The 16,670-nt window shown below is 46.9% G+C and overlaps 1 protein-coding gene across 1 annotated transcript in view; it reads left to right on the forward strand.

Annotated features, from left to right (window-relative positions):
- Nucleotides 1-16,670, forward strand: part of EPAS1 (endothelial PAS domain protein 1) — an 89,847-nt gene that overhangs the window by 47,895 nt on the left and 25,282 nt on the right. The window contains exons 2-6 of the mRNA XM_023223840.2: nt 2,008-2,198; nt 11,318-11,469; nt 11,885-11,969; nt 15,781-15,899; nt 16,026-16,231. Coding sequence (XP_023079608.1) covers nt 2,008-2,198; nt 11,318-11,469; nt 11,885-11,969; nt 15,781-15,899; nt 16,026-16,231 — 753 coding nt within the window. The remainder of the gene's footprint in view (nt 1-2,007; nt 2,199-11,317; nt 11,470-11,884; nt 11,970-15,780; nt 15,900-16,025; nt 16,232-16,670) is intronic.

Consider the following 16,670-nt stretch of genomic DNA (forward strand, 5'->3'; position numbering starts at 1 on the left):
AACAAAAGGAGGAGCAGTCTCTGGAATCTCAGATGGCAGGACAGAGCAAGCCAGCTGGAGCTAACTGAATTGAGGCCTTGAAACCTATGAACCGTGCTGGATACTTTTTTATTTTATCTTATTTATATTTTTATAGAGACGGGGTCTCACTATATTGCCCAGGCTGGTCTTGAATTCCTGGGCCCAGGTGATCCTCCCATCTCACCCTCCCAAGTACCTGGGACTACAGGTTCAAATACTACCATGCCCGGCTTAGATGCTTTTTAAAAAAATAAAAAACAGATTTGTTTCTTTATTAAATATGCAATATAGGTTATTTATAGAAACACAAGAAGACAGAGATAAGCACTATAAACCAAAACAAAAACCGAAGAAACTTCCTGTAACCTCACTACCCTGCAACTGCTAACATTAGTGAGTAGAAGGTGACAGGACAGTCATTGGTGGTTAAGTGCCATGATTCTGGGGCCCACCTGCCCAGTGCAAAGCCTGACTTCCCCATTTACCTGCTGGAGGCCACAGGTGAATTACTTGGCCTCTATGGGGCAGTTTCCTCATATGTAAATTAGGTATAATAATAATAATGCCTATTTCCAAGGGCAGTTGTGTGAGTTTAAATAAGCCAAGATGAACATCACACACTGGGTCCTATTGTGGGGAGGGGGGGCGGAGGGATGGCATTAGGAGATATACCTAACGTAAATGACAAGTCAGTGGGTGCAGCACACCAACATGGCACATGTATACATATGTAACAAACCTGCACATTGTGCACATGTACCCTAGAACTTAAAGTATAATAGTATAATAATGAAAAAAAAAAAGTACTTCTAAGAACTATTTCTGTGATACCTATAATAGTAGTTATACATCTAGCCTTTCTCCTATATAAGTTATAGGAAGTATTATGTATAATACATTTCTATGAAAATAGAATTGTCCTGTACTGTTTTGTAACTTTTTAACTCTCATGATTGCCTTTTCATGGCCATCTTTTTAATTAGTATTAGCTAACATCGATTGCTTACAGTTGGTGGAACAGGCTTAGTGCTAAAGATTTTATATAAATTATCACATTTAGTCCTCACAATTAACTCTGTAGGGTAAGCACTATTGTTGTCATTTTACAGATGAGGAGACTGAGGCTAAGCAATTTAAATTATTTATTTACAGAGCTAACAAGCAGAGAAGTTAGAACTCCAATCTAAACATTCTGGCTTTTAAATTTGCCTGTGTTAGAACTTGCCATGGACTTTATAAGAAAGTCCAGGATTTCTTTAGGACTTCCTGAAAAGAGGCAAGCTTCAGTGCGTGTCATCTTTCCTTCCATCCTGCAGCAAGGAGGAGAATGCGACTGAGACAGCCTGGCAACCTATGCTGGCAGTGCTTAGAAAATGTTTGTGCCCACTCCTTTTTAATCCTTGACAGAATGCACGTTGGTACTCTAGACTGTTGGGTGTCATGGTATTTTCAGTTTTTACTGTGGAAATCACTCTCTGATATGAAGCGGGATCTAGGGTTCAGTACTACTCTTAATTTTTTCTGAATGTGTCTTATGCAGAAAAATAACCTTAAAGCAGTTTTTTATCTTGTTCTCCAGAGCCCTTGACAAAGCCATCTGAGCCACTGATCATAGCTTCCTTACCCTTCTCTTTCCATCCCTGGACATTCACCCCTATCCCCAGATAATCCAGGGCCAGGTGCCAGGCACTGACAGTTAATTTAATCAGCAAGTCTTTGCCCAGACTCCACCTATGTGAAGCCCTGTTTTGGCCTTCACAGGGCATGCAAGAGGAGGACATTGGTTGCAAAGACACCAACACACACAAAAGCAGAGCTAACAATACAAAGCAGCTGGTGTGTGGCTCAGATGACTGGTGTGAGCCCAGATCAGTCCAGTGGGGGAGTGTGGCTGCGCTGTGGGTTGGGGCCGTGGGGATATCCTGGCCAGAGGTATGATAGGCTGACAGTAACCTTACCGGGACTAACCCCTTCTTCTCCACTTAGGAGTAGCTCGGAGAGGAGGAAGGAGAAGTCCCGGGATGCCGCACGGTGCCGGCGGAGCAAGGAGACGGAGGTGTTCTACGAGCTGGCCCATGAGCTGCCTCTGCCCCACAGCGTGAGCTCCCATCTGGACAAGGCCTCCATCATGCGACTGGCGATCAGCTTCCTGCGAACACACAAGCTCCTCTCCTCAGGTAAGGCCAGCAGGCTCCCCTAGGCTGGGCAGATGCCAGCCTTACCAGCATGTTCCTATATGCAGGGGACCCTTCTGCTGCCAGAGCTGGAAAGTCTTCCCATTGCAGAACTGGCACCCACAGAATCACCATCATGAGTGCTTTATTCCTTCATGTTAAACATCTCTCTTCCAGCAGTGACCTTCACCGTGAATCCAGCCGTGAGAGGAGGGCAGGGACAGGACCAGGGAAGAACACGGGCACCCAGAGGCTGGGGAGAACAGGGGCTGGGAGAACCAAGGACAGCTTTTGCTGACTTCTCAGTTTGTTGCCATCTGGCCCATAAGACCCATCTTCCACACTAGATTGAGTCTGTAGGACGCCTTCTCATCCTTAACTTCCAGTGCCTTCTCCAGAACAGCAAGAAGGCGTGCCCAGATGATCTTTTCCCTCTGAGAAGCCAGTTAGGCCACGCAAATCATTTAGTCTCTCTGAACATTGGTTTCCTCATCTATAAAATGGCGTTAAACATACTTCTTGCCCAGGGTGTCAGTGAGAATGGACTGAAATGATGTCTGTAAATCACCTGGCCTGGCTGAGCTCACTCACACTGGGGAGTCCTTGACAGCTGACAGCCAAGAGCATCGCCCCTCCCCAGAAAACAACTGGTTCTCCCGTCCCTGGTACCTCTGCAACTCCAAAGTTCACACAGCATTTGCTTTTTCTCAGTTACGTTCTTCAGGAAACCATTTCCTATGCGTCCTGACCAGAAACAGGTGTCCTGAGAAGTCTTCTGGTTTCAGATCCTATGTGACATTCTCGTCAGCGGTGTCAGTTCTGTAAGGATGCTAGGCAGCGTGTTGTGCTCCTCCCCGCCTGGTCTGGTGCCACAGGTGGGGACAGTGTCTGACGGGTGAGCGTGAGGGAGGCACTCAGGGAGGGAGGGTTCTTTGGTGGTGGTTTTTCAGTTTTCCGGAGTAAGCCTGGTGCCTTGGAGACGGTGGATTCCGCCATCCTGTTATGAAGTGGCTATTCTGGGAAAGAGGGAATCCAGTGTGAGGCTGGGAGGCCAGACCAGAATGTACTATTCTAGTCCCTGGAGTACAGGAAGGATATGGGGGGCAGACTTTCAGAAAATAGGACGACAGTTCAGTGGGCCTGGGGTTGGAGGGCTAGGCCTAAAGAGGCGAAATGTGCAGACAAGAGCAGGAGAGCCAAAGGGGAAGATATGGACTATAAATACTTTCAAAGAACAATGCAAGACAATGGCAGATACATGGTCCTAGATGCTGCAGAGAGAGAACAGTGGGCTGAGCGCTGGCAAGGGTTGGATTGCTGGATATAAGAAAGGCCGGGAGACTCCATCACAGGGCATTTGTGTACCCCTCCCTTTAAAAAGGCTTGTCTTCTTGGATAACTGAGGGCAAAGTCAGCTAATGTTGCAGTCATCTTTACATATAAAGAGTAGACAGTGGAGGATTTCATGACTGGATGAAGGCCCCTTCCCCACAAAGAGACCCCTCTCCCCTGCTTTCCTGCTGTGGTACTTGAGATTCTGCTCTTAGATATTAATTCCTTTGGATTAATCATTGCTTCCTTCATCACCACTCCAATTCCTTCACCAACACACAGCCCCAGAAGGGGTAATACAGGTTGAGTATCCCTTATCCGAAATGCTTGCGACCAGAAGTATTTTTGATTTTTTAATTTTTTCAGATTTTGGAATATTTGCATTGTATTTATCAGTTGAGCATCCCTAACCCGAAAATCTGAAATTTTAAATGCTCCAATGAGCATTTCCTTTGAACGTTGTGTTGGATTTTGGAGCATTTCAGATTTCAGATTTTCAGATTAGGGACAGTCAACCTGCACATTAATTGTAGAATGCCTATGACTAAACTGGGACTCGTTGAGTGTTTCTCCTTGTTACACAGATAAGTGAAGCACAGACAGGTTAAGATTGCTCAAAGTCACACATTTAGCACACGGTGAACCTGCACCTGGAATTCAGGTCCTTTTGAATTTTGGTCCATGGGAAAACAGACATGGGACAGCAAGAGCATCGTGCAAACCTGGTCAGGCTAAGATGTTGACAAAGATGTCGACAAGGGCTGGGGTATTGGGTGTGGGGGAAAGGAGAAGGTAGGGGAACGAAGGTCAACAGAGGCAGCTGGGGGCCAGTGCGATGGGGAGGAGGTCCTCACACATTCAGAGAATTATTCCTGTCCTTCCCCCTAGTGCAGGGCTTCGTTTTCCATGCTTGCCCTCCTGGGCCTGGCTGTCCATCTCAGTGGTTCAAAGGTTGGCCTGGAGAAGGCCAGGAGTTAGGCTGGGCTCTCTGAGCACATCTACCCGTGTATGTGCTGGTGTGAGCCCTCGTGTGCTGATGAGAACCCCTGTGTGCTAAACACACCCACAGAGATAGGACCAGAGTGGCCACACTGGGACATCCCTTATCTATCCCATCTCAGAAGCCTGTTGAAAGTTGTGGACACAAACTTGCCTGCCCTCTGGCTGGGCTTAGCCCTATACCAGCTAGAGCCCTGTCAGCTCAGCTTAGCCTGTCAGCTCTGGTCCTCTCTGTCCCAAGGAAAGAAAGGAAGAAAAGGGATAAAAAGTTTCTACTTTTGGCATGTGGTCCTGGTGTCCTTGAAGGAGAAGTTCTCACCGAACGAGCACAGCCCAGGGAGGAGGAGATGGTTTCTTAGCACCCGCTTTTCTCTGACTTCTCTCCTAGGCTCCTGCTACGCATTCTCTAGACTGATTGTTGAATTATTTTCAGAAATTGTGAGACAAGATCTTTTTCTTTCTAAATCGTATTTTGCTTTTCCAACACATGTAGCATCATGAAGAAGAGTACAGGATTTGTGGGCAGATAGACCTGCACTGGAATCTTAGTTTGGCTGCTTTCTTTCTCTGCAATGTTGTAAAAATTTCTCTTTGAGCTTTAGTTTCCTCATCTGCACAAAGGGAATAATGGTGCTTACCCTGCAATGTTATTTGAGGATTGAGATAATAGATATAAAAGGCCTTATCCTTTAGCCTGCCACATATTAAGGTCTCAATAAGTTATAGCTTAGAAATAAAAATTATAAACAAGTATATTGATTTATATTAAATATAGGCTTCTGGAGAAATGATGTAAAAGAAAACCCAATGTAAATTCTTGCAATTTCTATCAAAATGCAGAGTTGTCAAGCTTTTCCAAGGCAAAACAACCCGCACATTCATTATTTAAGCATTTCTAACAAAGGTGAGTACCAATTTTGGCTCACTTTATAGTAGGAAATAGCTGGTTGCATACCTCAAAGTTCAAAAGGCTAAAAAATACCAGGTTTTTCTTTAGAAAAGTTTCTCTTTACTTAGTAACATGCTTCCCTTTGATTTTCACAGTAGGCTGTTCTGTGTGGGAATGTTGGAGAGGAAACCTCAACGTTGAGAAATTCAGGCTGTGGGTCTGGGCTGCCGATTGAGATTCATATCACAGGAAGCAAACTGAAACAATAGCTTTATGATATTAGCTTCCACGCTGGGCTGAGGACAGAACACACTCTTACAGGAACATCGGTGGAAATGCCACTTGATTGTCTTAAATCCTCTTTCAAGATGAGCCCCACAAACCATGAGCGAATCAGGGTCAACTCTGCATTCTGAGGGCATTAAACCGCAGTGAATATACAAAATTTGCTTTTCATTGTAAAATTAAATTTTGGGCTTGCCCAAACTCATGCTGGTGAAGTCAAATTCATTTTCCATGGAGCTGGAGATCAGCATGAAGCAAGGTTTCTAAAGAGAAGTGTCAGTTGCATTATGGATTCATCATTTGCTTAGCAAAGACATCAGTTATAACAAGAGGTTGTTTTCCTGATCTGTAGACTACTAAGGGAAAGATATTAAAATGTGATTTTAAAGTTTTTAAGGCTTGATATGACCTTCACATGCAGGAAAAGTGGGACAAAGAAAGAACTGTGTAGGCAGATACATGTTCTGGTACCCTCTCATACCCTACTTTCAGACTTCTGTTCCCAGGCTTTCACCCCTACCTCCACCCCTTTGTCCCACCTACTCCAAATCAAGGCCTTTTTCTGTCCTGTTTGGAAAGAGCTCAATAAGCTGATTCATGTGAGGATGTTAATGGGTGAGAACAGCTAATATACAATCTCTTCTAGAGATACTGACTTTGTTCAGATCATTCCTTTAACTTAAACTAAAAAGTCTGCTCAGTCAATAGATGTTTGCTGAATCCAGTCCTGTACTACATCTTATGAAGGGTAATACAGAGAGGCAAGATAGGATAGTAAGATATATGCAAAGAACAAAGGCATGAATCTCTCCTAGTGGACTTTCAGGGAGCCCAGGAAGATCAGGAAGGACACAGTGCCTTCTGTCAAAGGCATCAGAGAAGCCCAGGCCTGCTAATGGTGGCATTTAAAGGTATGGCTAAGGATCCAGTAAGTGATCCCAGAATGATTTCCCTGTAGTTTGACTGGCACTGCTCTTACAGTCTGCGCATCCGGGAGGGTGGGGATTGGGGGTCCAGGCCGTGGGTCAGGTGGAGGGGAGGAATCGGTTTAGGCAGAGCCTTAGAAGGAAGGCCCCTGTGGTGGTCACAAGTAGTGACTGCCAAGCACATCTGAACCAGGAAGACCCCATCAGAATGGCTTTAAGAACAGTCAGAGCAGTCCTGGAACTTCTCGGAGTAGGAAACAAGAGGCAAAGTGACCTTGGTCGAATAAAATTACAGCCAGTATTCTGACCAGCAGCACCGTGGAGCAGCCTGGTCTCTGAGACCACTCAGGAGGCTCTGCTCTGCCACTCTGCCTGCTCTCTCCCAAAGCACAGCCCCTGCCGCCCAGGAAGTCCCACCCCACATGGGCGGTGCTGCTTGAAGGAAATGAGCGATGCTCCGGAAAAAGTGCTCCAAAACCTCAGCCCGCGCATATCCTGGCTGTGGGGAGTCATCAAAGCCTGTTTACTGGGGCTATTTTTAGCATTAAAGAATCTTGTTATCCTCCCCAGGATGGGCATGCGCCGTCTCAGCAGAGCACCTCTGGTTTTAATGACCCATCTCTCGTCTTTGGGGTCAAACCCTGCAGGGTCCTCGGAAGCAAGTAACTGAGATCTAGAGCCCAGGATGATTTACAGACCCAGCTGGTGGCTTATTGAGCACCTACTCTGGGCTCCTCACTTTGTTCTGACCAAGAGTTGATGCTGGATTGTTGCATCACCTTACAGCAGTTTATCTCTGTCTTCCCCACCAGTCTGTCGATTCCGAGGGGATTGCTCTTACACCTTTCAGTATCCTCGATTCTCCTTAGGACAGGACTGAGCACACAGTAAGTGACACTTGTGGACAGATTACCTTGTGCCTAGCATAAAGCAGACATGAACACAGTAGAAACTTCATAACGGTGTAGGGAATGAGTGCATTTTTCCATGTTCCTACACTGAATAGGATATTAATGGTACATCAGGGAAGACAACAGTGTTCACAGGGGAAGGGGCAGAGGGGTCTTCAACCGATTTGTGACATGAGCCTCTAGGGTGACTAATCTCCCCAAAGCAATGCTATGAGATGCCTCCAGGGTGAGGGTCTACCTCCTGGCTCCACAGTTTTCATTCTTAGCTGCAAGCTGGGAGTGACCTGGCCAGGTTCCTTCAGAAGCTCCCAGGAGAATAAGCAGGTGCTGTGAGGACAAATAGTTCCACAGAGGGAAGAGACCCTGCCCCAGTCCTGCTGTTGCAGGGTTCCTGGGGCCAACGTGGTGGCTTCCTGCTTCTCCAGCCATTGTGACCTTAGCCCCAAGACATTCTGTTTCCCTTCGTGGCCCTAGATTGCCCCTCTCCCTCCCAGAGGCCAGCTGACCCGAAGCTGCTGTAGCCAATTTCACCACCTCCTGGAAGCAAATGCACTGGGCATGGGTGGAAACCAGTTTGGCTGTGTTGGAACTGTTAAAAACAGGAAATTTTAAGCAGGACTATTTCCTCTGGGACTAGTTAACCCAAATAGGGTTGTCTTGGGATTACTCCAGATTTTGAAGTCAGCGTTACCACTGAGATCAAAGAAATTGAAGAGAAAATATCTTCTCAGTTGGCTAGAAACCACAGGGTTGGCCTCTGTGTATCTATAGAAGGTGGTCACCTATCTGGTGTGATTGAAGTGGCGCTGAAAACCTCTCCTCACTCATCTCCAAAATAAGTCACCACCTGCCAACACAGGCTAAATAAGGTCACTCATAGGACCTTTGAGTTGAGGCAGTAGCTCTCAGCATATGGTCCTGTGAGTAGCAGGGTCAGCATCACCTGTGAGCTTTTTAGAACAAACAGATTCTCAGTTCCCACTAAAGACCTACTGAACCAGGAACCCAGCAGGGGCCCATCCAGGGCCAGCTTCATGGGCATGCAGCACAGGCAGTCTTAGAGGGCGCCACACTGAGAAAGTTCTCAGGCTTGGTTTAATTTTTCCAATGAGAGGTCTCACATGTTTATTTTGCACTGGGCCACGCAAATTATGTAGCAGTCCTGGTCCCAGAAATTTTTCTTTTAGCCTGGCCCATAGATGATTCTGATGCATACTCAAATTTGAAAGCCCTGGGTTAAGTCATTTTCTCCCCTAAAGCCCCCACTCAAAAGAAGATTTTAGCTGGGAAAGCTAACATTCACAGTGGCATCACCCACACCTGGGACATTGGTTCATCATCACTTCAGGGGGCTGGTCAGCTGGCAAAGAACAGGTGTGTCAGCAGAAACCCCAAGCAGGGATCAGGTGTGCATATATGTGTGGTATAAGGCCATTCCCATGACCTGTGGTTCTCTCTTCTCCAGGCTAGCCACCTGAAACAGGGTGTGGAGAGGAAAGAATTTCCCTTATTTTGGTTCACCATTTTAGCAAAACAGAGGGAAAGCCACCGGGGCATTACTCTGTACAGCCCAACTCTTGGCTCTGAAGGCTTGCCCATCCCTGGACGGGACCCACTGTGATGCTGTGCAGAAGGCATCTGTGACTCTGGCGTGTTCCCTCATCCTGTGTCCTGGAAGGTAGCTGGTCCCCTGTGCCTCCACTGAAGCCTCTTGGTAGGAAGATCTTGTAACTTGGATTTGTTCTTCTTGAGGAATAACGGCAGGTAACCCAAAGCTTAAATTTAGAGGCTCGAGAAAAAAGATAAAAGAGAAATCCAGGGCCCTTGCAGAAAGGCCCTTGAACGACATTTCACAGCATTGGTGTGTCCCTGGTCAAGTGGCCCATACACTGAATTGCATTTTACATTCCTTGGAATAGTCTCCATTTGAAAGACTCCTTTTAGTTAAGTGAATATTAATATTTGCAAGTGACAAATTATTCTCTAATCCCCTCGTTCTGTAAATCAAATGAGGCATACTTTGATGTTTTCACTGGATAAATACAAATTTTCATAAGTAAATGTCTTTGGAGTTAAATAATGAAGTAGGAAAAGAGGGCTGAAATAAAGTCTGTGGTCTGTGTATAACAACCAGAGACCTGGGGCCTACGAGGTTTTTTTGGTCTGGGACAAGAGCCGAGTCTGTGTTTTTCAGATAGCAGAGGTATACTAGACAGGCCAGGATACTCAAAGTGTGGGTGGTTCGGGGTGGAAGTTTTCCCAGGCTGCACGCAGCAACCACCTGTACAGCCTGCTGAGAATGCAATTGCCTGCTCACTCTGTTTTGCACCTCTGGGCTTCACTCTCTCCAAGCCATTCTGTATGCCATTGCCAGACTAATCTCCCCAAAGCAGTGCTTTGAGATGCACTCCTCTGATCACATTTGCTTGACACGTGAGGCCCCTCCAGGACACTGGGCCTGTCTCACCAGCCCAATCTCTGAGACTGGGAGATGGATTCTCCTCTTGAGCCAGATGGGCCTCTCTTCAGTCTAGGAGGGAGCTTGCTCCAGGTGTTTTCCAGTGCTCACACAATCCCATCTGGTTCAGAAGGCCCTTCTTTCATTCCACAGAGTGAAATCTGTTTTTTCTAAGTCTCTGCAAATCTTCTTTGGAACAGTTAGTTGTCTGTGATCACCCCAAAGCGACCCCCTCATCCTCTGACCCTTAGAGCTCGTCCCATCTACACTTTTCCTTGGGAGCCCAGCCCCTTGAACTTTTACTTAGCTTTGCATCTCTGAGTGCTATATATTCCTCACCCGGGTTCTGAGCAATTTGAGGGTAGTGCATGTCTTGCAGCAGAAAGAAGAAAGAATTTACTGTTGTTATAGTTTTAGGCACTTTACATACTTATCTAATCCTTACAATTCAGAGATGGAAATTGTTATTCCCATTTAGCTGATGAGGAAAGTGATATCCAGAGAGGTTGTTACTTATCCAGAGTCATAGCCTAATAGGAGGGTGATCTAGGAATAGAACCTGTGTTTAACTCCAAAGCCTATGAATGGTTGAGTGTGGCTTCTGGATTCAGCTGTCAAAGCTTGCTGACTTTGCAATCTTTATACCTTTGGACAAATGGCTTAACCTCTCTACACTTCATCTGTAAAATAAGATTAAGAATAGTATCTACCTCGTAGGTCACTGTGAAGATTACATAGCATGCTTAGTGCAGTACCTTTCATGTAGTGATTGCAGTATATATTAGCAGCTAAAATTTGTTCCTACTACTGTGACTACCGTTATATTCAGGCATACTTTGATTGATGTTTGCACTGGACAAATACAAATTTTCATAAGTAAATGTCTTTGGAGATAAATAATGAACTAGGAGAAAAGGGCTGAAATGAAGTCTGTGGTCTGTGTATAACAACCAAAGACCTGGGGCCCAAGAGGTGTTTTTGGTCTGGGACAACAGCCGAGTCTACGGGCTGTACAGGTGGTTGCCGGGGGCAGCCCGGGAAAACTTCCACCCCGAACCACTCACACAGCAGCTCCTACTGCTCCCGTTACTAGTGCCAGAAGTACTGTACTCACAGCCCCTGTCAGGGTGTCCTCTGTGCAGTGGTGCTCATCCAGTGCCTGCTGCTGGGCTGGGGCAGACATTCAGATGGTCGGCAGTGCGCGTTTCCAGAAAAGTCCACCCGATGCCTTTGCGCCATCCCTGGCAAATGCCTATCTGTGCCAGTCACATCTGTTTTCACGCCACATTCATGTAAGCTGTCCCACCCCCTTCTCTTTCCAGTTTGCTCCGAAAATGAGTCTGAAGCTGAAGCTGACCAGCAGATGGACAACTTGTACCTGAAAGCCTTGGAGGGTTTCATTGCTGTGGTGACCCAAGATGGCGACATGATCTTTCTGTCAGAAAACATCAGCAAGTTCATGGGACTTACACAGGTGACACCCTCCATCTCTTTCAAAAGAAGAAATGTTTCCATTTGGGGATAGAAATGAGTAGAAGGTGCTAGCCACAATCCCACTTGACCTCTCCCTGTAAATGGCCACTGTGACCCTCGCTGACCTCAGGCCACATGCCTCAGGCCACACTCCTACCCCCAAGCATTGGGTTTGGCTTTGCTCATGTCCATCCTGGTAGACAGCTCTCTACTGACTCATTAACAGACCATGTCTCTGTCAGCAGTAATCCCCCATTACATCTTTCTGTCTGTGGACCTGACACTGGACTGGGATTATGAGAAAACCCAATTCAATCTCCTCCCTGCCTCCAAATCTGGAAGGTGGCTCAGCTTCCTCTTGGAGTCTTTTACTTCACTGTTAGGAATAATGATGCCTAACCTTGTTTTTGAAACAGGTGGAGCTAACAGGACATAGTATCTTTGACTTCACTCATCCCTGCGACCACGAGGAGATTCGTGAGAACCTGAGTCTCAAAAATGGTATCCTTAATTGTGTTTATTTCCTTCTTGCCCCCACTGGGTGGGAATCTGCCTCCCATTTGTCTACAAGTATAAGGGAGACAGGTCATGGCCTTGCAATGCAGGAAAAATGGATGTCCTTAAAAAAATTAGCTAGGCTGGCCCTCCATTTAAGTGTGTAGCCTGTGAGATGAGATTGGGGCATTGAGAGGACCTGGTACTCAGAAATATCTCCTGCTGGCCCCGCATGGTGCCTGGTGTCCCACTACTAGGGGACTCCTTTGGGTTAGGACACTGTCTCTAGGAGGTTTCATCACCCAAGAGTCAAGCATCTCTGCCGAATGACACCACCCAAACCAGTGAGAAACCAGTCTGTGCCAAAGTGCTCATAGGAACTACTGTAGTTATCTATTGCTGTGGAACAAACCACCTAAAACATAGGGCTTTGATGATTATCTCCCAGCATTCTGTGAGTTCAGTGGGGTGGGTCTTGTACTCCATGTGATGTCAGCTGGGCTGCAGTCATCTGGGGGCCAGACTAGGCTGGGGTGATCAGGATAGCTCACACACATCTGGGACCTTGTGGCAGGTGGCTGGAACCCTGGATTCCGCTGGCATGCTGGGACAATGGGACTGTTCTCTCACTCCATGGAGTCTCAGAGACTCTCCCTCTCCATACAGTGTCTCTAGGGTAGCCAGACATGTGGCAGCTCAGGGCTCCCAGAAGCACTAAAGTGGAAGTTGCCAGGCCTTCCCAAGGCTTTGTCCTCAAATTGGCAGAGCATCACTTCTGCCCCATCTTGTTGGTTAGAGCATGTTACAGGACAGCCCTGGCTCATTGTGGGAGGAAACTACACAAAGCCGTGAGTATCAAAAGGCATGGCTTGTTGGAGCTACTTTTGGAGATGAGCTACCACAGGAAATGGTACCCTGATGAGACATAGGTCAAGTAGGTTTTGATAGAGAAGAGATTTAAAAAGATCTAGCATACAGGACCTTACCCATGGGGATACCCAGCAGGTGCCAGTGGATGAGAGGACCCACACAGGCAGAAAGCACGTTGCAATGGCAGTGGAGCTTCCTCTCTTGTAACTGTGGCCATTCAACAAAGGCATGAATAGGGACATTGTCAAGAGGACTGAAGCTTTGGGCAGAAGTGGGGCTTAATGACTGTCAAGGTCGCTTCCAAACCTGAGAGATTCTGTCACTGGTCTGAGCAGATTCTGTGCATGTCTAGATGTCCTCTTTAATAATATCACCTGTCACTGCCATGGGGTTTATGCTTGTCCAACCTGAATAACAGAGGCAGTGAAGCTAAGCCTACAGGGTTTGGCTCTTATTACCACACGTGCTGCAAAAGCAGATACTTCATTGGCTCACCTCCACCCTGTTGCAGACTGAGCCTGCAAAATACAGAATTACAACCACCTCCTCTTCTACCACTGCCACAGCTCCCTCACCCAGCTCCTCTGCTGTCTCATCTGCAGGCCTTAGGCCACCTGGGTCCTAGAGCACACTGGCAGAGAGCACCCCATGGGCTGCTCAATGTCTTGTCTGGTTCTATGGGGAAAGGGCAACCAGACTTTCTAAATTTCTCTAAAAAGAGATTCATGTTCTGAATGGGTAGGTGCTTAAAGCTTGAGAAAGCCTGAGAAAACCAAAGATTGATTCTTCTCTACTCCAGAAACCCTTGGGCCTTTGGGTTCTTAGTCTCAGTTCAACCACTGACCATAGTCTGAGTTTGAGTCTGTGACCAGAAGCAAGTACCCTACTTCTCTGTTCCTCACAGTCTGTCTTTTCAAATTGCTGGTATTGGAGTAGGCAAAGGCGACGACCGTTCAGTTCTCAAGTGCCATGATTCACAGCCAAGTGACCTCTAATTATCTGAGTAGAACTTTAGATCTCTTGATCTGCATATTGAGGACTTGGGATCAAACTCATGAATCAGCAAGTCTTCACTGAAGGTGCTAGCCTGTGGGTGGACTCATGATCTAGACCTAAAGGGTTAGTGTGAGTTCCTAGAGGAAAAGAAAGCCATGAGGCAGGTCACGGAAGGCTTTGAAGGCCAGGTGGAGGGCCTTGAACTTTATTCCATAGACAATGGGAGAACTATTGAAGGTTTTTGTGCAGGGGTGGAGTAATCTGTGTGGAGCAGTGTTTAGAAAGAATGATCAAGGCCGGGCACAGTGGCTCACGCCTGTAATCCCAGGACTTTGGGAGGCCGAGGTGGGTGGATCACGAGATCAAGAGATTGAGACCATCCTGGCCAACATGGTGAAACCCTCTACTGAAAACAGAAAAATTAGCTGGGTGTGGTGGTGCATGCCTGTAATCCCAGCTACTTGGGAGGCGGAGGCAGGAGAATCGCTTGAACCCAGGAGGCAGAGGTTGCAGTGAGCCAAGATCATGCCAGTGAACTCCAGCCTGGCGACAGAGCGAGACTCCGTCTCAAAAAAAAGAAAGATCCAATGTCAGCATGGAGAGAATCCAGAGGTTAGCAAGTTAAAAGGCCTCAGTAATACCCAAGCAACAGCCACAAATGAATCCCTCCAGCCCCCTCATACCCAACAACTGGTCTGGTCCTGGTGGTGGGGCCAGATCCCAAGATACAGGTATATCTCATTGTATGCTAATCCCACCTCTGAAAATTAAAATGGCAGGAATCATAATTTGGTGTGGGAGAAATGGTTTTATAATCGTGATGAAAGGAATGTTCTGTTCTTTTTTAAAAAAAGTTCACTATTCAGTCTCTTACTGAGTGGGGTCCCCTAAGGATGTTGAAGTTTTGTTCAAGGGTGCCACAATTCCTTTGACACATAACTCTTCAGGAATACGTCAGTCAAGTCAAGGTCCTCTGGAAGTTTAAGTGCAGGGGCTGGTGACTTCCTGGAGGAAGGAGTGTGACTATTTGAAAGAAGGCTCTAGATTGTTCTATGATGCTGGGTAGGGGCAGGATTATATCTTTGAAAGTAGGAACCAGAGATGGTGGTGTAGGCAGGATTTAGACACACACAAGTGGGATTCAGCTGGCACTCTATTCATTACTTTGTTTTACAAAAAGTGGAAAATGGTTCTGAATGGGTAGGCTGTTTGGCAACTATAAGGAAGGAAGCTATATTGCTGGTCTTGGTGATTTATTTAATTCTTGCTGAGAGAGGATATGATCCAGGTTGAGTTAATCCGTAAAGTGGACTTGCTCACCAAATCCACTGTAAGGAGATTCATAGATTCATACCAGAGGTCTCTCTAGAGCCTTGATACATATGTCACTTCAGGGAGAAAGCTAATGGCATGGTATCCTGAACACAGCTATTGCATTTTGCAAATGGAGTACAGGAGGGGTTAAATTCCTCCTAAGAGACAGGTTATATAAAGGAAAGACGGGAGTGTCTGAGAGACCTTTCTAACCTGTGAGGCTTACACTCTTGGAGTAACTGTGGCCTCACCCAGATTGTCTCTTGGAATTTCTGCAAGGACCTGGTCCTTGCCCCAGAAAAGGGTTGCTGAGTTAGTGGCTGATAGGCACTCATTGTCTCGTTGCTCTGAAGGCACCACTGACCATGTTCCAGAAACAATGGGAAATCAAATGATGGAGCAGCTCCTACCTTGTGGGAGTTAATGCCCCAGTGGAGGAGATAAGCTGGAGAGTGGGAACCATTAGTCCACAGGCCATGATGGAGCTCAGTGTTGATGGCAGACTACAGGTCCTAAGAGAGCAGATATTTGGAAAATACAAACAATAGGCTGCCAAGAAAAACTGCAGCTGGGCCTCTCTCATGAATATCCATACAAAACTAACTTCAGCTGATTCTTCCCATCCTTCCACATTCAGGCTCTGGTTTTGGGAAAAAAAGCAAAGACATGTCCACAGAGCGAGACTTCTTCATGAGGATGAAGTGCACGGTTACCAACAGAGGCCGTACTGTCAACCTCAAGTCAGCCACCTGGAAGGTAGGGCAACATCAGGCCTGGGTTGGAGTCCCAGGTGTAGGGCGATAGCAGTGTGGGGGATGCCTAAGGCCCTACCCCCACCCCCAGCACTCAGCCCCATGTCTGACCCTTCCATGCCTATCTCAGGTCTTGCACTGCACGGGCCAAGTGAAAGTCTACAACAACTGCCCTCCTCACAATAGTCTGTGTGGCTACAAGGAGCCCCTGCTGTCCTGCCTCATCATCATGTGTGAACCAATCCAGCACCCATCCCACATGGACATCCCCCTGGACAGCAAGACCTTCCTAAGCCGCCACAGCATGGACATGAAGTTCACCTACTGTGATGACAGGTAGGGGGCCATAAGTGTGTATGCTATGGGCAGAGATGGGTCTTACCTGTGTGTGGGGGGAGTTGTGCCTGTATTAAACGTATGGAACTGGACATAGACGTGGTATTGCCGGGTGCCATGTTCATGGACCTGTGCCACTGTTTCATTGCATCAGTGCCCCTCAGAGGTTCCCGGTACTGTATTTGGTGGTCTCCCATGGACAGAGTTACAGGGTCCATCTGCAGAGCTTTCCTGGTGTGCAACTCTTCTCATCATTGTGGTGTGAACATATTTCTCCATACATGTATCAGGCTCCTGAGGAAATTCTCAAGGTGGTCTTCCGATGCAGGAGAAAGAGAAGAGTCTAGAGACTTCCATCTGTACTCCTGCTTCAGAGGCCAGTAAGGAGCATCAGCTTCTGCCCTGGAGACTGACCCTCTTCCATTACTGACTGAGCCTT

The sequence above is a fragment of the Piliocolobus tephrosceles genome, chromosome 15 (genome assembly GCF_002776525.5).
Source record: "Piliocolobus tephrosceles isolate RC106 chromosome 15, ASM277652v3, whole genome shotgun sequence".
In the NCBI taxonomy this organism is placed as follows: Eukaryota; Metazoa; Chordata; class Mammalia; order Primates; family Cercopithecidae; genus Piliocolobus; species Piliocolobus tephrosceles.